Genomic DNA, 22769 nt, shown 5'->3' on the forward strand with positions numbered 1-22769 from the left:
ATGTTTAGGCTACGTTAAATTAGACTTGTTTAGGTTTGATTAAGCTTGGCTCTCTGACGCAAAGTTAAGCAGATTTTAAGCTGTTATTTTAGAAACAAAATTTTGCTGCCCAATGCCGCTCCACTTGGCTATGATTCTCTCACTCAAAGATTCTTAAGCATTGTGAATGAGTTACAGAGAGAGACAGACAGACAGACAATGGCATGAGGGTGCATAAAAAAAATTACCACTACACCTACCACAGCACCATGTGTTAAAATGAAGGAGACTTACAAGTGACAGAGTAGAGAGGTGTGAGAAATAGCAGAAGACTGAGTGACATGAGACTGGTTTGCAGCCACCCCTTACAGGATTAAGGTGTCTGGCAATAAACAGATACCAGCAGACAGCTAGACAGACTGATAGGCTGCAATCCATATTTTAAATACAGTATCAGACACTCATGTACTGGACAGTCACGTCCTGGTATGCGATGGGGTTCTGTCAAGTGCAGACGTATTGCTTACTGAGAAACAGCAAACTGAGGTTGATACAGCATGGGTTCAACAGAGACAGGCAGGTCAAGGGCCACATAAAATCTAAAAAGACATTTCTGTCACCAACCTGAAGTATGTCTTAGGTTGGTCTGAGTCGTCATCAAGGGTTCCCCCTTGAGGGTATGGGAGTGTAATGCAATGTTTTCCAAGTCACAAGTTGCAGAACTTCACACACAAAAGTTCTCTCTCCACTTAATATTACACACTGCACTATTTGTGTTACACCTGCACTGTAATTTTGTGATAGCAGTGATGTTTTGATGTTCATGTAAGCACTGGGCAGCCACCTTGGTTCAAACACATGACTATTGGCTTGCATGGGTGGCACACATCTGCACGGGTTCATCATTATCAGCCACCAAAAAATCGTATCAGTGATTTTCACTATCGTGAACCCAAAACTGGCTGTTTTCATTAATCGTTCTATTGATTGATCACATACCAGGGCATGACTATAACTGTATTATACATTACATGTGGTACTTCGCCCATATTCTGGCATTAATCTTGTTACAATTCAGCCTTCAAGATGGAGAGACGGCAAGTTTAGGCCAAGTTAAAAAGAGTATAGTTGTTGTATGTAAAAAGTTGGCATTTTGGGAAATATTTTTGATTAATAATAAACACAAACTTGATTATCAGTGCCATTTGGAATCCCATATAGGTAAAATTACTTTTTATTAAAACTCTGAAGCCTTAATTTTTTTTTGGTACTCATTTACTTCATAGAAAAACTGCCATACATAACAATGTTGGTATATATTCAAAGACAAAAGTTTGCCTATATCACCCCTTCTATATGTTACTTTCCTCTGCTGGCAGATATTTCTAAGCTGACAGGGTTGGCATGTTTCCCAGCCTAATATTTCACTTTTACTCACTTTCCTCTACTAGTTAAGATTCCTAAGTTTAAAGAGGCTTGGTATGCTTGTCTGCCTAATATATCACCTCTCCACCTCTTCTAATTGTCACTCTCCTCTGTTGGCTAATATTTTATGATGAAAGAGATTTGATATGTTTCTCTGGCCACTGATAAAAAAATTCACTAAATATTTTACCTCTTCTGCTTGTCACTTTTTGTTACTGTCTAATATTCCTAAGGTGAGAGAGGGCTAGTACTGTTCAATGGCCACAGATGATGCTCTCTGATAATATGATGCATCAGGGGGGATTGTGACAGGCATACCTTAAGTGTGAAACAGATGCATGAAGGAACTCTATGATGAAGTGCATATGACTGAAAGTGTTAGGAGAGACACTTAGATGGTTTGACCTGGTGAAGAGGATGGAGAATGGCAGACTGACTAAGAGTGTATATGAGTGAGGTGGAGGGAGGAGAAAATTGAGGATGATGAGATGGAGAGGTAATGTGAGAGGGGGTGCAAACTGGAGAGAGGGCAGTCAGATGCTGACAGCATCACAGGAAGGCAATTTTTTTGTGGACACTCCTTATAGGATTCAGTTGTCTGGCTACAGATAGACAGGTGGATAAAAAGCTAGCTAGATAAACAGATAGACAGACAAGTAGACATATAGACAGGCAGATAAAATATGGTACTAGGCCAACTTTAGTCCTTGGCTGTAGAAGTCATACAATACATCAATTATACCTAATTCACTCAATACTAAAATATACTTATAAAAATTCCTTCATTCTATGACAGCATCCTTTATTACCCCATCAAGAGTGGAAGGTCGTGGGATGAGGCTACTCAGGCCAAAATATAAGGCAAGAGTGACCAGTTGCTTGCCACTGAGTGGTATTAAGTGAACAATAAACACCAAACACACCATGGACTTAAATCCCCACGGGTGTCATCCGCTTTCAGCACCTTAACCCACGAAACCACCAGCTGTTCATTTTTTGACCGTGTGGTTACCACCCGACGGGATAAATACTGTTCACTGATATCACATACTGTATATATATTACCAATTGGAACCTGTGAATGGAGTCAGGATTCTGGGGGCTTGGATGGTTTGTGAATGAGTGTATGGGCCACCACACAAGGTATGCAGCTGATAGCCCTACCTTAATTGTGCTTTCACCTTCCCTGCTTTCTAGACCCTCCCTCACCCCACCCTTAGGTGGTAAAAGCAGTCTGGCCAATGTTAATGCAAGTGTCCTCATTATGGATCTTCAGTCAAGCAAGGTCACTTGAACAAATCACCATCATCTTTATTCCTCCTTAAGCATGGGGTGAAGTGGAATCCAGTGAACGAGGTAAGTTAAAGTATAAAAGCAGGATAACTATCAACAAAAAGCCCACTGAAATTTGCCACACTCATTCACACGTTATTTCAGCTCCCGGAATCCTGACTACATCTCACTCGCCTAACTATAAGGAAATCATTACAGCAGAAGTTACAAACACAGTTATTGTTAAAATGAGGCAAACATCCATACACTTGTCAATCAAATTATTTACAGTTTGAGTCCATGCAATGTCCTATTACTATATACATGCTTGTGGCTTATGGGAAGTGGATATCTGCCCTGTTTATCTTTCTTATGGACAGTTTTCAGTGAATATGTCTGAACCAAGGTGAGATGCAGGTGATGCCTGATACTGTAACATGCCCAGTGTGCTCTGAAGTGTACCAGGCAAGTGTGTGGGAACAGGTCACTCTGCCACAGGGCCACATTTTATGCTGTTCCTGCCTGGTCATCGTCATGAGCCAAGGCAACTTACTATGCCCCACCTGCAGGATGAGTCACGAGAAACTCAATGTGCAGCAGCTCTTCATCAATTACACTATCCTTAGCTTGACATCCTCCGTCAGTAACACTGAGTATGGAACCTGTGGCACACACGATGACGACCTTAAGTACTGGTGCTGTGAATGTTAGGCGGTGCTGTACAGCCTCTGCCTGTACCCTGGCCATCCTCAGGGCCACTCTGCCCAACTGACCAAGGCGTATATCCAGGAGAAGCAAGCGGCTCTTGAGGATCAGATAAATTTGCTGTGTATGATGCTGGAAAGTCAGCAAGAGGTAACGAAATGCAAGTTCACGATGCTGCTGCAGGGCATGAGTGAGCTCTAACAGAGCAACCACACTCTGAATGATGCTTGTGCCCACCTCAGTCAACTGCTCCAAGAAACAAGGAAAGCCATTATTTTTATTTTTTTTTAATCATAAATAAATGCCATGTCCCCTTTTCTTTAATGGGCTAGGCGTTGCCCCTGGGAAGAGGACTTTTGGTTTTGAAGCGTGTAGCACTTTGTGACCAGATGCCCTTCATGATGGCTAACAATGTACCCTTGGGTGGACTCGAACCTCCGACCCTTCGTCAGAGCGCTCTAACCCACCAAGCCACGGCTGCTACAACCAGCTAGGTGACAGGAAAGCGCTGCCTCTCCCTACAAGGCAGCTTACCTGGGCACGACGCGAACTCACAACTCTTCAGTCTCGAGCCAGGCGGTCTACCACTCAGCCGCCATGCTCCCAAAATGAGAGAACTCGGACCCCGAGCTGTGGACACAAAGCATCGCTAGGTATGTTTCCTACAAACCTTGCGCTGAGCTCAACATAAAAAGTTGAGGACAAAGTGAAGAGGATATCGTGGCTGCTGAACAGTAAAGGATGGGAGGTGCTCTATAAGGCCAAGATCAGGTCAGACATGGAGTACCCCCCTTCGACCTGGGTGAAGCGACCAACAAGCACCGCAGCCTCCTCAATAAAGTCACTGTTCAGGCCAAGGTGATAAATGAAGATGGTGCTGCAAGTCCATGAGGGAGTCTGCAAAACCTACAACACTGTAGGGATGTGGTGGGAATGACCACCTTCTTCAAGATCCCGCAGCATCAGTGCCCTCCCCTGCAGTCTCTGAGACTACCACAGACACAGAGGACACAACATGGACTCAAAGTATTAAGAACAAAACACAAGCATCTTAAAGTACTAAACAAAAATGACATTAAAAACTGTCTTTTCCGAGTAACTGTCTTACATAAATCATATATTCTACGTGGTTTAGAGTCTTAGCACCTCTTCCTTACTGAATTATTTTGCATATTACACCTTAATATTCTCCTGTCTTATTTATATTGTTCAAATAAAAACAAACTTTGTCTCAAAAATTTATCAAAGAGACTGAAGTAGAATGAGCTTTGCATATTGCACCTTAACATTCTCTTATGTATAATCTAATTTATCTTCATACTGACATAGCTTGCATCGATAATTTTGCTTAATATGTTTTTCCTTTTTCTGTTCATTTTCTATTAAAAAAATTTAAAAAATCACCATCCAGACTCCTCTTTCCACTATGGACTGCAAGGGGAAGGGTATAGAGAGCAAGAAAAAAAGGCTGACATAAGGATAAACAGCAAAAATCAATCAACTGGGCCACACTCTCATTCACTCACTACTCAAGCCCCTGGATTTGTTACTCCACCTCACAGGCACAAACATCCACACCTAGCAACATTTGAGATGAAAACGAGGTGTAAAGTGCAGAGTAAACCACTTTGGAAAACATGTTAAGAAATCTCCAAGGCCACTTTGAATACAAGTAATTAAATCAGGCAAGAGAAATAAGCATAATACTTATAGTCATCATTATGATCATCGTCATCATCCGGACCTCCTTTCCCTCCCTAAGGCAGGGTGAGGAGTATCAACGTCCAGACAGGCCAAATTTGCCCAATTAAATGGGCCACGCTTCCATTCTCTCACCACTCAAGCCCCCGGAATCCTGGCTCTATCTGATATGCCAAAAACATTCACCACGTTCTGTAGCTCCACATAAACATATTCGATAGAGTCAATCCAGATGCTGTTACTTTAAAAAGGGGTGCCAAATCCCTGATCATGCGCTTTTCCTCACAATATTCATCCAGCCAATTCGATCTCTTGTTAGTCCCCTAGCCTCACTGATTTCCAAACCTCTCTTCCTCACACACTCATCCACCATATCCCTCCACCTTCTCCTTGGCCTACCTCGCCTCCTCCCTCCTTCAGATTTGCTCAGATATACCTTTTAAACCACTCTATTGTTATCCATTCTCACCACATGACCATACCATCTCAGTACACTCTCTTCGATTCTGGTGTCCACAGACTTCCTCACTCCACATCTTTCATGAATCACATTATTTCATATCATACCCACTCTATATACTCCACGTATATTCCTCAGCTGTCCCATCTCCACTGCTCTTACTCTTGACTTTTCATTTTCATGCCACACCAAAATCTCACATAAGTATGTTAAGGACTTGAATTTCATAAAAAGCAGATTTTTCTGATCGACCAGATAACCCACTGACATATTATAAAAGTACCCCCACTAATACCAGTACACCAGTCCTGTATGAGACAGCCCTAACATTTATTCACTATGGATGGTGTGTGTTAAGAGCTGAAGTGGTGACATGTGGAGATGTGGGAGGACTACTGAGACTTGGAAATAGGCCCTGAAGCCTTTGTCCAGAGACACACACATACAAAAAAAGGACTGACATGGATAAAAAGATACAATGATAAACACAGACAGATAGATGGATAAAAATATAAACAGATATACAGATAGATAGATAGATAATCATGTTACTTTCTCTGCTAGCATTATGATTTAAAAACCTTGTCACCTTCTTGGAGACTGAAGCCACTGCAGACAGGTACTCCAACACAGGCACCCTAACCCTTATACCACTAAGTAATGATCATTTGTTTTCATTTGATCTGCTACTGTTTGTTTACCTTGACTTGACAGGGATTTCCATTCCTTTACAGTTTATTTTCCACTCCCCAATGGCGGAAGAAGACAATACTACAGCTCCATAACCTTCCTGTAACACTTCATCATAACTAGCACCATATTCTAGTGTTAGTCTCTTGTTCCACTTCAGCATTCAAGATGATGATGGCAAATTTAGGCCAAGTCAAAATGTCTTTCCACAGCACTTCTTCATGACTAGGACCACATTTTAGTGTTTGCATCCTGGTATAGCTCAGCATTCAAGATGGAGACAGCAGTTTTGAGCTGAGTTAAAGTGAAGTATAGTTTCCTCGACCTCAAGCTTATTCTACCATTCGTCAGGTACTGAAAATACCCCATCTTCCTGTGGACTTTTTGCCTTCTTGCCTGTAAAGAGAAAATGGGAGTCTGAACATCACATGAAACTGTCAACTAAGAGTAATAGTTTGCCTATACATTTAACAGATACTACGAGGCACTGCTATGGCACCTAGTCTACATGTGGTGGTACTGTTCAGTACTGAGTATCCCGTGGTGGAGCACAGCAGCTGAGGCATCCACCCAGGAGACAAACCTCCTCATACTTCCCTGCACTTTGCCATGGGATAGACTCTTATCTGACCCTGGTGAAGCACTGCCTTCCACAAGGGGGTGCTGCATCTCTACATGGTATGTATTATACAAAGCTCTGCTGAATAATCATAGAAATACTGTACTTTGATATGGTTTGGCTATGTGGAGTGGATGAAGAATCGAGACTGACTAGGAGGATGTATGTGTTTGAGAAGGATGGGGGAGGGGACAGGGTGACCAAGGATGAGATGGAGGGATGGGGCAGAGAGGTATGTGAGAGAGGGTGGTGTGAGTTGGGGAGAGGGCAGCCAGATGGCAGGGGGCAGGGCAACATGGAGGCAGTTCATCTGTGGCTACCCCTTACAGAATTAAGGTAACTGGTGATAGCTGGACAGATAGATGGGTAAATAAATACACAGACAGGTACACAAACAGACAGAACATACCATCACAAGCATAGATGGGTGGTGCTTCCTCCATGCTGGGGGACTCAAGAGTCATCTGGGAAAGCTGATCTGACCTGTAATGTATCACAAATTTAGTGAGAAACTGGGACAAAGGACAGCAGAATACAATTTACAATTTCCTTCCACAACAAAATACTATAACTGACTGTATCCTTAATTTTGTGTATGAATACAGACACCACACCAAATGTTCAACTAAATTAGAAGGCTCCCTATTTAAAGCACTCTGGTCTGGCACACCTACCCAACACTCTTAAGCCTCTTGTAGTCATGTATGCGCGCCGGCACCCCAGTCTGATCAGCGTCCATATCCTCAGAATTCTGTGACTTTCTCTTGGCGGCAGGTGGGTGTGTTTTGGCGTCACCGTATAAACGCACTCGAACCTGGGCCGGACACTCAGCTTGTATCACCTGTAAGATCAAATACATTAGAATCAGTTGCTTATGTTAAACTGGACTGGGCTGGTCTAGGTCAGATCATAATAAATAAGGTTGGATTGGTTTTGTATGGGTTGAGTTTGCTTTGGGAAAGTTAGGCTATTCCACGTTCAATTAGGTTTGGTTTGTCTCGGTTTGGTTAGATTAAGTAAGAATATGGTAGGTTAGACAGTGTTGCATTGTGTGACTTTCTCCTGACAATGGGAGGGTGTGTTATGCCATCCAACCATCTATCCATCATCCAATCCTATGTCGCCTCATGAGGAGCGTAGGAACCTGTGGCTAGGCAAGTTGGTCCTGACATTTAAGATGAGAGTGACCAGCCTCACTCATCCCTGAGTGGCATTACATGAGCAATAAACCCCAACCACCCCTTGGATATAAACCTACACAGGTTCAATCCGATTGGAACACCTTAATTACCCACTAAACCACCATGTGCCCTAATATGGTGCTGTGGTTACCACCCAGTGTAGTAAATGGTTTCCTGGTGTAGAGGAAACCATTTACTATGCTGGGGGTAACCATAACACCAAATTATGGCACCTGATGATTTAATGGGCAATCGGATTGAACCTGTGTAGGTTTATGTCCAAGGGGTGGTTGGGGTTTATTGCTCATGTAATGCCACTCAGGGATCCATCTTAAATGTCAGGACCAACTTGCCTAGCCCCGGGTTCCTACGCTCCTCATGGGATGACATAAGACTGAATGATGGACGGACGGATGGATGGCACAACACATCCTCCCACTGTCAGGGGAAAGTGTGTTGTGCCAACACTATGTAAACACAAACAAACCTGGACTGAACATTCTGCTTGATACACTTGACTGTGAAACCAAGTTGGATATGTTCATATGATTAGGGTATGTTAGGCATGGTTACGTCAGGATATGATTAGGTTAGGTCAGGCTCGGATACGTCAGGTTATACAATGTTGTTTTAGTAGTAAGGAGAGGCACCCATCATTCACTTAAATTACATCACCTAATGGTAGCAAGAAGATAGTATGTCATCAATTTCAAGGAGTAACAGTAATGGTTGTTGTAGTTGCAACCCCTGGCTCATCTGAATGTGAACCCAGTGGACTGCAAGGTGGAGCTGCCCTCCTCCTGCAGCTTACCATCCTCCTTTCAGGGCCCAGGGAAGTAGTTGATGGGGGGTTGTATTACTGGACAGCTCTATTACCAAGCTGTACCAGCACTGCCACATGAAGGGACCCCTCTCCAGCACCATCATCAATACAAAGTGGGTAAAAAAAATAAATATATATATATAAATTAGAGAATAATTACATGAATACGGTAAACTGACATGACAAAAATGGAGTTACCTTAAGATGTTGTCGGCAAACTTTGGGTTCCAGTTGCTCCAGTGGGATGACATACAGGGAACAGCTGTTGACCCACACCAACTTAATTGGCTCTGCAGGAGATGAAATCATCATCATCATCATAATCCTGACCTCGTTTTCCCACCTAAGGATGAGGTGATGCAGGGTCCAGTAAGCAAGGAGAAAGAAAACAATTTGGGGGGATAACATCAACAATTCTCATTCTCATCCTCATCCTCATCATCCTAACCTCTATTTTCCACAAAAGAACAGGGTGAGGCAAGGTCCAGAAGGAAAGAAAAATAAAATGCAATCTGAAGGAGAATTATCAGCAATCATCATCATCCCCATCACTGTATCAACCTCCTCTTCTCATTCAAAGATGGGATGAGGTAAGGGGGAGGGAAAAATAACATGATGTCCATGTCGGTGGCTCACACTCTCATTCACTTACCATTCAAGCTCCTAGAATCCTGACTCCATCTCAAGGACATAACAACAATTAATCATCATTCTCAGGCAGGCAACTCAGCCACAGGTAAACAGAGTCAAAGTTTAAGCTGAGACTACCACAGTTTTCTAAATCTTCTTAACCATTTCAGACTTCATATTTTGCAGCTGTTTCCAGCAATGGTTTGGAAGTACTTGGCTGGTTTTGGCATTTGGTTTAGCTTCCTGTCCATACAAAACATCAGCTGTAACATGGTTATCCTCAATATGGAGATTCCTTGATACAAAGCAAGGCATAATTTGATTTGAAATGATTCATGTTTGTACACAGTTACCTGGAAGTCATATACAACTGCTGTGTGCTCTAACCTGTGAATCATGAGCCAGAATCATGTGCATCTGATAAGAATCCTACATGTGGTGGCACTGTGTACCACGAGTGGTGTGAAACAGCTGTGGCATCCACTGAGGAACCAAACTTCCTCATATATCCCTGCACCTCACTGTGGGGCAGGATCCTGGTGATGTGCTGTCTATCACAAGGTGGAACTGGTTCCCTAGATATGTATGTCCCTTATTGTACAGTACTGTATTTGCAGAGTTGACCCTGGTGAAGTGCTGTCTGTCACAAGGGGGTGCCACTGTTTATATACTGTACCGTAGCTGCAGGATGACCCTACAGAAGCTGTTACATACCTGTGGTTGATGGGTCTGTTTGGCTGGACAGACCAGGATTAAGCAAAAAAACACCGGCAACAACTTATGTTCATTCCAAGTAGGTGCCACTATTCTGATGCAATACTATTTAAAAAATATTGACCCTGTTGTTATCACAAGGGTTTCACTGTCACTGAATTCTTTTGAAAAACTGGCATATTTCAAAAACAAAAGATCAATTCACATTATTAACTCACTGAGCATGTGGAAGAGTCCATAGACATTAGCTGTGTTCCAGGTTGGTGGACAATCCACACAGAATATTGTGCTTCGATTTGGTATCACTGCAAGGACAGGGAGAGAAAAATAATAGTATTTTATTCTGTTCAGATTAAACTGGCCTAAAATTATTCTCTCTCTATCTTCAGTAATAAAATGCAACAAGAGATGAACACCAGAACATGATGCATAAAACACAAATGATTAACACAAGAACACTGTATATAATTCTTCCATCTGAACTTGGCCCAGATTTCTGTCCTTTTGCAGCTTATCTTCCATAGCTGAGTGGTAAAACAGAACAATATTAAGGCTCTATATCCCTTCCATAGCACTTCTTTGTGACTAGCACCATATTTTAGTATCAATTTCTTGCTTCAGCTCTGCATTCAAGATGGACACAAGGGAATTTCAAACCATTTTAATGTGAACAGTAAGAACTGTATTGTAAAGCATAGTACTGTATGGTACAGTTTACTATGTCTTTGTTACATCAGCTTTATAATTGCTATATTTATTAAGTCATTTACATACTAGTTATTTTCAAATGCCACAGCAAAAGGAGAGAGAGAGAGAGAGAGAGAGAGAGAGAGGAAAAAAAAAAAACTTATCAAAGATTCATTTCTACTTCTAGAGGTTAGATATCAGGGACTCTTAATACCTACCATCAGGCCCCACAAGGCTGATGTATGGAATGTCGTGAGAATTCATGTTGTTTATTCTGTGGGGTAAAAAAAACAAAAATCATCATCATCATTATCATCGTCATCATGACCCCATTCTCCCACCTAAGGATGGAGTGAGGTGGGGTCTGAAATAGGCTGAAATATGATTGTCTAAATATGCTACATCCTCAACATGGTGCTGAATACATATGCCCTTATGTGGTAGCATCTACAGTCATGTCTCGGTATATGGCAGTCTGGTATGCGATAAATCGATAGAACTCCCCCCCCCCCTTCCACCTCACTTCCATACATACTCCCTGCAGGTCTCTCATTCTGCATGCTCTCCACATGGCCAAACCATCTCAGAGTAACTCTTTCAATCACATCCACATCAACATGACAATATTCCTTCTCTTCCTCATTTGTCTGTCTGTCTCTCCATGTAACCCCATATGCTCCTCTCACATAATTCATTTCCACTGACCTCACTCTTGATGTGCGTCCCACCAATCTGTGAGTACTTTATGGAGCACCAGTAACTGCTGGATGTGATCAGCTTGCATCTCCCATTACAGAGTGCAGCCAGCAATGTTAGCTACAGAACACTCAGACATGTTCTTTCATTGTCATATGGTTGAGAAATTATCATAAAATACTGAGGGCTAGTCCACTCTCTCTCTGACAAACAATGAAAACACTATATTCTGTTTGTAACTCTCTCTCACAGCGGAACCCACCTGTTAGCGTACTGCATTAGGTGCTTGGAGTGAATCACAGACTTCTGTTTCCAATTTGCTCCATCTGGTATAAAAAAGAAAAAAAAATTAAGTTAGCATCACACTAGACAAAAATCCAACCAACATGTTAGCCATGTTTGTATGCTGTTTTTAATTACATTTATCTAGTGCTCTAATGGAAAATTTCATTAGCAATTTAAATGAGCTTCAGCTCATATAAGTACTCACTGCAGCAACAAGGCTCCCAGCAAGTTGAATCCCACTGACTGTTCAGGGCTCTTGCTAACTGCCGATGGTTGCAAGCCATTTGGCTCCTCAGGTTTCAGATTTACGAGCCAAATAAATTTTTAGTAGCCAAACTGACTGCGGGCCGAAATATTTTACGAGCAATAAATACATTTAATTATTTACACATTGTGATGATTAGAATCATATAATGAGGTTTTAAACATTCACAATGGCAACAAGGAAAGACTTAACAATTGATCACAATGTGTTTTGAGATTGACTTATTTTGTAGTTTACTGGGTTTTGAAGTGGATGTATTTTCCCCTCACCAAAAGGCGACTTGCATGTAAAATTGGTTTGCTGAAGGGAAAAAATACTTGCATTTGCGAGCTGTGGCTTGCCAAACAAGAGCCCTGCTGTTGGTCATTTTCCTCAGAAAAAGGGATTACATGTTAGCTGTTTTCTGCCCAGTGTGATACCACTTTAAGTCATCATCATCATCATCATCACAATCATCTTTACCCCAACTTCTTTTCCAAAGAAACTGTACACTAGTATTCTAACATCTCTCTACCCACTGACAGATGCCTCAATCCTGGAAAGGGGGGCCACAAATATATTGCATCTACGTCACCCTGTCCCCTGCCATTCCACTGCCAACTCCCCAGCTCACACACCCCTCTCTCACATACCTCTCCACTCCATTCCTCCATCTCATCCTCAGCCTCCCCCTCCCTCTCCCCCCCTCCACCTCACTCACATACACTATCCTCATTAGTTTCTTGCTCTCCATCCTCTCAACATCATCAATATTAATACAGTAATCCCTAAATTATCCAGACGCTCCATATCTGGACATGCTCCATAAAAGGACGTTAGGCCTTGACTCTATTAGATCCGTATCCAGATTTATTTGTCCGTAACCGGACATAAAAGTTCTGGCTTCGGCGGTTGGCCGGACTACAAAGTCAAAAAAGTCCATTGGGTGGCTCACCAGCTTCTCAGTTCATGCACCCACATCTGGTTATGCCTTTGGTTCTACAGTATTATGTTGGATAATTGAGAGATTACTGTATCATCATCTATATAATCCGACGTGTGTGTGTAAGTATATGTGTTGAGCAGCTAAAACTGGAAAAAGGATACTGATGAAACTTGGACAGATGGGTGGAACTGGGTCCTAGATGGACTGGTTTCAATTTCACATAGACTGATATTTTGTTTTGGTCCCTAATAACTGTCTCCATTGGTGTTACATTATGCATATGAGGAAATTGTGACAGGGCATTTCCATGGAGTTTTATGCTTGTCCACAGAAGCATGAGCAATTCAGAAATGGCTCTCATTTGGACAAGTGTGAAGCAGCTTGGTAGAAGTGCAAGTTGCTTGTCATCCTTAATATTTTATTATCATCAATGTTGTTGGTATTATCATCATCATCAATGTTACTGGTATTATCATTATCACTGTCCCAAGTATTCTACCAACATACACTACTGTATTTAAAACTAACACCAGTCAAAGATTGCACCATATCGAGCATCTCTCCCTCTAACACCAGTCAAGAATGCGCCATAATCTAGCATCTCTCTCTTCTGTATGATTCTTACCTAGATTCTTAACCATGGTGATAAAACAAACACCAGTCATGAATGCATCATATCCGGCATCATGTGCACGACCAATGCACTCCTGTCCAATGCTGTGGCTCACATATCTTCCATCATCACCATCAGGCTGCCCTCTTTCCACCTCAAGGTTTGGTGGGGAGTAGTTCTCACAAAGTGAGCTGAATAACTTCTCTAAGGCTGTGATTGGGATGTCTGTACTGTGGGAAAAAATATACATAATAACATTCAACAGATGAGACGAGGTTGGATCATCAGCATCATCCCAGTCCATCACTAATTCCCATCTAATTGACAATGTCTGGTAAGATGCAATATCATCATCATCACCATCACCCTTTTTCCTACTTAAAGATGGGGGACAATTAAATGGTATACTGTCTCCCTGTACCCCAAAATGAGGATGGTGGACTGGAGGATAAAGGCAACTTCAGCCTGCAGTCCACTGGGTTCACATTTTAGATGAGCCGTGAGTTGCAACTATCAGAGCATAAGAGTGCCTGACACTTGGGAAAAAGAATTAAATAAATAAATACATAACAAGTGTTCCCTCCACCAGTCGAATTGATCTCAAGTTCTTTCAGTCAAAGTCCACTATTCTACCGATATACCAGTTCATCTTTTGTTCTAACCTCACAAAGATCTATAACCCCTTTCAACTCTGTTGATGATTGGGTGTAATCAGACTGGAGGGCTGTCATAACTAGTAACTATGGATACCCATTCGTACCTCATAACTAAGGCTCATTGAATTTCATGCTACCACAAACTGGTATTCAAGCTGAGGTCCAGCACTGTCTGGTGAAAATAAATCAAACACATACCAGAACGGAGGGTCCTTTGAGATGAGCTTGGTGTCATATATGGTTGGCAGTGTGGTGCAAACCTCTGCCTTAAATTGCTGTAGTGTGTCGGGCAACATTCGTACTGTCTTGTGGAATGTGTGAAGGATATCCAGCATCATGTTGTGACCGACTAATGGGATCCCTCGGTCTAATATACGCTGAATTATGTGTGTGAAGCCAACCTGGAGAAAGAATGGGGAAGCATTAACACAGATAGAAAACAGATAAACAGACAGAGGAAACAGACAGACAGGAGACAGAGATACACAGAAAAGAGGAGTGATCAGGGATGGAGAGAAGAGAAGGTGAAAGGACAAAAATGTGTGAAGCATACCCAGCATCACATTGTGGCCTACTAATGGAGTCTCTCTTTCTAATACATGATGGATTATGTGAGTAAAGCCAACCTGAAAGGGTGAGAAAGTGAGAGAAAGCCAGAGGAGTGAGGCAGCAGGAGGTAGAATGAAAGAGGAATGCAAAGGAGAAATAGACTGGTTTTGAAGATATACACTGGAATACTAGGAATAGCTACAAAACACTCACAGACCGACACAAAGATGAGAAGTGAGGGGAAGAGAAAAGGAGGGATGAGGAAATGACAAAATATAAAAAAAAGTGGAAAGAAGAACGGAGAGAAAAGAATGGAAATGTGTGAAGGATGACAAGCATCATGTTGTGGCCTAAAAATGGGATCCCTTGCTCATACCAGACCTCTAGATGATGTGCATGAACACAACCTGGAGAGAAAGGGAGAAATGTAACCAGTAATACAGAGGAAAAAAAGAGACACACACACATTACCTGGCAAACAAAGCCAGTCCATCAACTATCAAGTTAAAGAATTAGTGTCAAACCACCATCAAGTGCTCCTCTGTATATAACTGATTCATTCAGCTTCCTACCCTTATCAACTTCAATATTTTGCTTTCTTACACACTAACTGTACTTTGTTACTAAATGAGTATACAGAATACAGTACAAATCTCTCATCATCATCACCATCATCATCAAATCGATCTTCTCTTTCCACTTACAGATGGGGTATGGTACAATCAAGGAACATGGAAAGAGAAAGTACAGTACCACAGTACGAGAACTAACAACAGAATGCCCAGTGAAATGGCCAATACTTCAACAAACTTTTCTCACTCATTTTTCCATCATGCTTCCTTTTTATACTCCATTAAGTAGTAGATGGGTGGCTACCACCAAACCTGGGAGGTACTACCATGAGAATGAAATGTGGCTATGTGCTTGGTAGCTGGCCACACAACCATGACTCTTAGGCAGGAAACATTCATCTCAATTTTTTTTTTTTTTTTCCCCAACAGCTACCAACAACTGGTGGAAACTAATAAACTGGTTCTTGCACTTGGCAGTCCAAAGCAAACACCAGCTGTGCCATAGCCAACCTCCAGATGGGGATTCCTTAAGAAGAAACGTGGTGTCATTTCTGGACTAGATTAGGTAAGACTAATACAACACCAACCCATGGCTAGGCTGGTTAGGCCAGGCAACTTAGGCAAGTGACCAGTTGCTCTTCCCTGTATGGCAATACATGAGCAAAGCATCCCCAGCATTACTCTGCCAAAACATAAACAGATTCTTACCTTCTCCTCCAACTTCCTCTCTCTTTCACTTTCAAGGAATACAGTGCGAGCAGATGGTGATGAAAACTTCCTAACTTCAATACTTCGATCGTGGCTGCCTGGAACCTGCCTTATTAAAATATTGTCATGCTTGGCCGCTATGTTGTTGTAGAGTAGCTTGCGGAAGAACCCAGTAAGACTCACACCGGAAAAAACAAGAGGGTCAGTTGTTTCTGATGACATGTACTTTTTCATCTTAGCTTCAGATTCTCGCAGAAATTTTTTGGCACCTTCTTCTGCTACCTGTGGAAAAAGATGAAATGAGTGAACATTGCCTATCTCTCTCTCTCTCACCAACACACACACACACACACACACACACACACACACACACACACACACACACACACACACATTACACAATCACATTCATAAATAGTTGCTATGTTGTTAAAGTCTGTGCAGGAACTCAGTAAGACTTGCACCAGTGAAAATGAGAGGACTGGTAATTTTAGATGATGTACTTTTTCATCTTTCAAATTTTTGGAGAAATTTTTGGCATCTTCCTCTGCTAGGCCTCCAGTGGAACAGAAAAATGTCAATGGGGTGGATCTCTCTCTCTCTCATGCTCACACCCTAAATATCTGCTACGCTGTTGCACAGCTTGGGGAAGAACCAGGTATGACTCACACTGGGGAAAACAAGAGGATCGATGGTTTCGGAAGACAATGACTTTTTCATTTTAATTTTGGATTCTCATAGGAATTTTTTGGTGCCTTCCTCTGTTACCTGTGGGATTCAGTTGAGACGAGAGAGGCATATATGTGTGTGTGTGTGTGTGTGTGTGTGTGTGTGTGTGTGTGTGTGTGTGTGTGTGTGTGTGTGTGTGTGTGTGTGTGTGTGCACGAGTGCGTGTTGGAAGGTTGAGAAAGAGGGGTGAAACATTTTCTACCACTTCAAAACTCCACATCCATACTAACTCAGTGTGACATCCACAAAAAAAAGTAAGAACAGTCTATAGAGTTCCATCACTAAAATACAGTAAGTTCAAAATCCTACTAACTGCAGTCTCTGATGTACCATAAAACACTGAGATCCCAGAGCTTTCTGGGAAGCACTGTTTTCATCATTCAGTTAGTTACGTGTCAACACTTCTTGGAATTGTGTACCCAGTAGGGAGTTACTGCTGTAGGCTTAAATCTTTAAAATCATGGAGGGGAGGGCAAATCCCCAGTTTTTTATAATTTTTTCTGAAGTAAGATACATCACAAAGATGGAACATGTCTGACCTCACTAATATTGCCAACTACATACCATATATTCTACAATTTTCTCAGTCAAGACTGATGTGATGGTACTAGCAGAAGTGTTTGTTATGATCAGCAAAGTCTGATTTAACAAATTTCAAATGTGTTTCCTGTGCCAGTCTGGGACTGAGTTCAGGTCCTTTCAAATATGAGACCAGTTCTCTGACCACTTGTAGTTGCTGTTGTGACCCCAGACTTATCTGAATGTGACCCAGATGGACTGCAGGCTAAAGCTGCCGTCTCCTGTAGTTCACCATCCTGCTTTTGGGTCTAGGGAGGGAGGTGATGGATGTTTGTACAACCTGGCAATGGAGGAACTGGGTCATAAGGGTGCCACTCTGTGATGGCATCCCTCTTCAGCACCAAGAAAGAGGGTACAGGAAGCAAAAGCTATGATTCACAACCATACAGTATTACCTTGACTGGTGATGGCTGTGGTGGTTCCAGAGACTCCTGACTGACGGCAGCACGCTCAGCTTCAGCTTCTTGCAAGGACAAGTATGGCAGACCATCTGAAAGTTAACAACACAATAATTAAATGATAACACAATAAATAAATGATTACTGTATGCAACTATATGGCATTTCCCTATGACTGCTCCTCATATTTACATTCATACTGTATATATGCTTGTATTTATGCCTCATTTGAAAAGATGTGCTGGTGACAGATGCCCTCCCATGATTATGATGATGATAACTGTGATAACAGTGATGATGATGCATGATGATGATAACAACAATGATGATCAAAATGATGATGAAGAAAATACTGATGACACCAATGTCAGTGAATTCCAGTAAAAACAATGGCTTAACCTACCTCTGAATAACTTGTTGAAATCAAGTCCATTGTCAGCCAGAAACCTAAGGCTGGCGTTGTCATATGCCAAGACCTCGGTGTCACGCCCATGAAGATAGAAGCAGAAGGTGGCATGGTGGTATCTGGTATGTAGGTACCATAAGCAGGCATGTAAGTACCATACTGAGGTAAGCTGGTAAACAATGCAGTAATTACATATGTAAACTGATAGGTTCGAGGTCTGGCACGAAGATAGGCTAGATGAGGAGGGAAGGAGGGAGGAAAACAAATAATTATGAGTAGATGTGTGAACAGAAAGGTAAAGGTAAGGTAGGGAGGGAGGGAGTGAGGGAGGTAAACAAATAATTGCATGTATGAGCATATATGTGAATAGAAAGGTAACCAAGTATGACTGGAATAAAGGTGGGTGGATAGGTAAGTAGATGATTGAAGAGATGTCAAAAATGAATGCTAGTGCTGGAGAGGGTTGCCTTCATGTGGTGGCATGGTGGAACTGATATAACTACTGCCCAGTTATAGTCATCCCTCAACTCCCCCCTCCCCCCATTCCTCCCAAAAGAGGAAAGTGGATTACAGAAAGACTACCTCAGCCTACAATCAAATAGGTTCAAGTCCAGATGAACATACACACCATCTAATATAAACTACCGGTACCTCATTCAACTCACGTAGTTGTTTCCTTGACATATCTGAAGGTCGTTAAGCCAAACTGGATCATGCCAAAGTCTCGTGCTGAATCTCGTGCCTTTACGTACCTGCAAAGGCAACAAGTGATGCAGTGATTCATTTACTATTGTGTTTAGCTAATCTGGCAAACATCCCTGACCCCTAACAGCTAGGTTGAATGGTAGGTGTCGTCAGACTGATAGGTCCATGCAGCTTGAGGATCAAACCTATGAGAGGTTCTCACTCCAACTGGGGCATTCTAACCTCTAGACCACTGGGTGCCATACATTAGTCATGTAAAAAAAACAAAGTTTCCCTTCTCCAACAATTTAAGACCCACTGGATACATACATATTATTATAGTAAGTATCAGAAACACACACAGATATGGTTAGGTTAACATCAAGTGATGAAAAGGGCACAATAATGAATAAACACTTACCACAGAGAAACCTGGGATGGACTTGAGGTAAGCCGTTCTGAGGCGAGGGATGGTGGTCTTCATCACCTGGGATTAACTCTTAAAGTAGGGCCTCATCTCTGAATCCCTCAAAGCCATCAAAAACCACAGACACTACACCATCATTGTCGGCAGGAAGCAGCTCAGGTGCATGATGATATTTTTGGGGCAAAAAATGCACGATAAATGTAGGAGTGCAGATGTTCACCTTGCAGTGGTAATGAAGCAGCAGTCAAGATTCCCTACCCCCACCTCTCTTCCCCTCCTTCAGCATATACTACTCCCTTTTTCTCCACATAACCATATACCCCTCCCTCTCTCAATCTCCACTCACCTCTCCTCTGCTGTGTCCAGTTCATTGTATCGGCAGCTGTTGCGCCTCAAACCAGTAAACTCTGAATCAAAGGCGACAAAATCCGCCCTGTCAATTGCTGCGTAGATACTTGGCAACACTTCACGGAAATCTGGGGGGGGGGGAAATGGGGGGGATTATTATACTGGAGAAGGATGCTGTCATGTGGTGGCACTAGGTTATTCTGATGTGTCCTTCAAACCTAAATCCGTTTTACCCACTAATCTACCCTACATAAACCCAACTAATCTAACCTAAATAACCTGGGTACACTTGCAGTTTCTAATAAGTAGGGTTATTCTGATGGCTTTCTGAGTTAACTAACCTACTCTTACTAATCTAATCTAACTTAACCAGATGGTATGACTGTCCAAAAATGCAAATATAACAAACATTTATAACTATTTCCCAGCTCAGTATCAGGTAGGCAATTTCTGTAAACTATGGAATGTTGGAGGTTACAAATGTTAAATGTAACTTACGGAATTCCCAAGTTTCCAGAAATTGTCAACGTTACCTACTGAACTGAGAAATAAAAACAAAGAAACCAAACTTGAAATGTGCCGAGGATACCAAATTTTTTGTGCTGGGCGAGGGAATTCTGTCAGCACTTTAGGGTGGCCAGGCATATTTTTGAGTAATGCTATCCCCGGCCACACCACTGAGGGTAGACGGAGTTGAGAGCTGTTTCTATAACCAGGCAAATGAGCTGACCAACTATATCGGTGTCAACGATCGAAAGGGTCCCTCTCCGGACCCAAGTTCCTGTACTTGGCTAACCTGTTCCAAGTGACTCTGAGGTTCTGTAGGAATACCAACATGTCTCACGGGGTTTACTCACTTTGCCTGGTCACTTCCATGGTCGAAAAATGGAGAGAAAAAGGTCCTAACTATGGTAATTTGCTCAGTACCCGCCTTCGAAACCCATATCACACAATCAGTGTTTTGGACAACGTTGCCAATGTTGGTAAACAAGTGTTGCTAGGCTACATATCAAAACTCGCTAAACAAATATCGCCAAATTTATCAAAAATCGTTATACTGACCATCTATACAAGGGGAAAAACAAAAAAAATCGCTATACTTACTTCACTTCGACAGGGCCTTGCTTTTTCGTCTTTGCAGCATAATTCATTTATCTCAGTGACAGAATAAGATAATACAATGACTCTACATTTCCTAGCATTTGCTTATGATATCATTTTTTATTCATTGGTACAACTCAGCATTCACGATGGATATATGTCTATTTTAGGCCAAGTTCAAGTAAGGGCTGTATAGTAAAAGGGCTCTCAGATCCCTACACTTTCCTTGAGGCAGCATAATTGTTTCTAGATTATCTGTTTATCTATTGTAATAACTTCTAAATGATCTGCCTACCTATTATTATTCTTTTCATCCACAAACTTCTATTAGACTTCGTCCTTAGCCCTCCACCTCTCTCTCTCTTTCTCTCTCCCTCTGCCAATCCCCTATTGAATCCCGTGCCATCCCGCCGTCGGCATGGTGCCGACCGTGGTGCCCACAGTACTTTTGTTTGTTTGTTTTGTTATGGCTTAATGGCCATCGCCACCAACATGGGGCATTAGGCCAACCAGGGTAAATGAACAAAATGTTGCCACTCCCTCACCGTGCACCACCGACGATCTAAGGGGCCAGACGAGGTGGAAGCGTATGATAAAATGCTCTAAGATCGGCCAGACGCACCTCCTCCCCCCTGACAATCAGCGCAGGTCTTATGTCCTCACCCCGGTCGGCAGCTCGGAGTAGATCGTAAAGGGTGTTATATGTCGTTGCTCCGAGCTGGTACGACCGGGTGTGAGCGCTGAGAGCCAGGAGGTGTCTATAGGAGGCTACGTCCAGCCGATCCTTGAGGTCGATGATGGGAGGGCGAGATGGGGTGCCCTCCTCTGTCTGAGGAGAGGGGGACTCACCAACTTCCTCCTCGGTCGAGGAGCCGGTCGACGCTTCCTCGGCCATGGAGGCGGTGTCAGTTGAGTCCCGCTCCTCCTCAGACATTGCTGGCGGATGGTGGACTTCCGCCATGGTCGTGGTCGTGGTCGTAGCGTTGGTCAGGTCCGGGTCCGGGTCGGTAATCTGAGAGGCTGTCCGTCGGTTGAGGGGGGCCTCCAGCCTTCCTCGGCGTCTGACGAGGAGCAGCAGGTCGTGTTGGTGGTGGACGGGCCCGACGCTCCCGTCGGCGAGGGACAGAGTGTATATCGCGGGCAAAGCACTCGGAGATGATAAAGCGAGGTAGCCCATTCTCCTCGAAGATCTTTGGGAGAAGAATGCGCAAAGCCCTCTTATCACCCCCACAAAAAGCCTTCGCCGTCGCGATACACATCTCCACGACGAGGTTCATCTGTTCGGAACTCCCAGGACCCCTGGCCTGACGCCCCCGGGCCGTGAGGCGCCGCCGTGCATGGGCAGAACTCTGCACAGCTACACCACACGGCCCAGTAATATCCCGGGTCTCAGGACCCTTGGGGGTTCCAAACAGACTAAACTCCACCAATTCTCCATCATCTAGGGAGCGTTGGAGGTGCCGTGGGTTTGGTTTAATGTTTGACTGGCGGTGTACAAAAACATCAACGCCAGTATCCTGGCGTTTGATTAATCCATACCCCGCCATTACGTTAAACAAAACCACGGTCCCCCGGATCTTCTAGGCGGTGGGAGACTGTGGCTGGCTGGTTGCCCCCCTCAACGGGTCGCAGGCAATGTTAGCACTTCCGTCTTGCATGGCTGCTCTGGTCGCTCTCCGCCGACAGTACAAAACATCTCAGGGAAGTGATGGTGCCGACAGCTAATTCAAGTGCTGTAGCGCGTCTCAAACTGCTTCAATCTAGCTAATTTTTTGCTAAGCATGGTAGGGCAGGACAGGGTTGGGCAGGGTAGGCCAGGTCAGGGCAGAACAGGGAAGGGTAGGCAGGGAAGGGCAATGTCAAGTAAAAGTAGGGAAGGGCATGGTATGGCAGGGCATTACAGGACATTGCAGGGCAGGGCAGACCAGGAAAGGTCAGGACA

At 43.1% G+C, this 22769-nt stretch overlaps 1 protein-coding gene across 1 annotated transcript; it reads right to left on the reverse strand.

Annotated features, from left to right (window-relative positions):
• Positions 1–3228: 3228 nt before the first annotated feature.
• LOC145407543 (poly(A)-specific ribonuclease PARN-like) lies at positions 3229–20670 on the reverse strand. The gene is made up of 17 exons (XM_080278466.1): positions 20584–20670; positions 19725–19854; positions 18933–19019; positions 18265–18386; positions 17859–17953; positions 16156–16437; positions 14525–14727; positions 13683–13900; positions 11845–11908; positions 11105–11160; positions 10418–10504; positions 9054–9145; positions 7526–7692; positions 7267–7334; positions 6574–6649; positions 4180–4258; positions 3229–3627 (listed from the first exon to the last, which is right to left on the reverse strand). The coding sequence occupies exons 1-17, from the start codon at positions 20600–20602 to the stop codon at positions 3229–3231; spliced, it is 2244 nt and encodes a 747-aa protein (XP_080134592.1). The 5' UTR covers positions 20603–20670.
• Positions 20671–22769: the final 2099 nt, after the last annotated feature.

Source organism: Coenobita brevimanus, chromosome 73, assembly GCF_032717465.1.
Source record: "Coenobita brevimanus isolate Jiangsu-jjx chromosome 73, ASM3271746v2, whole genome shotgun sequence".
NCBI lineage: Eukaryota > Metazoa > Arthropoda > Malacostraca > Decapoda > Coenobitidae > Coenobita > Coenobita brevimanus.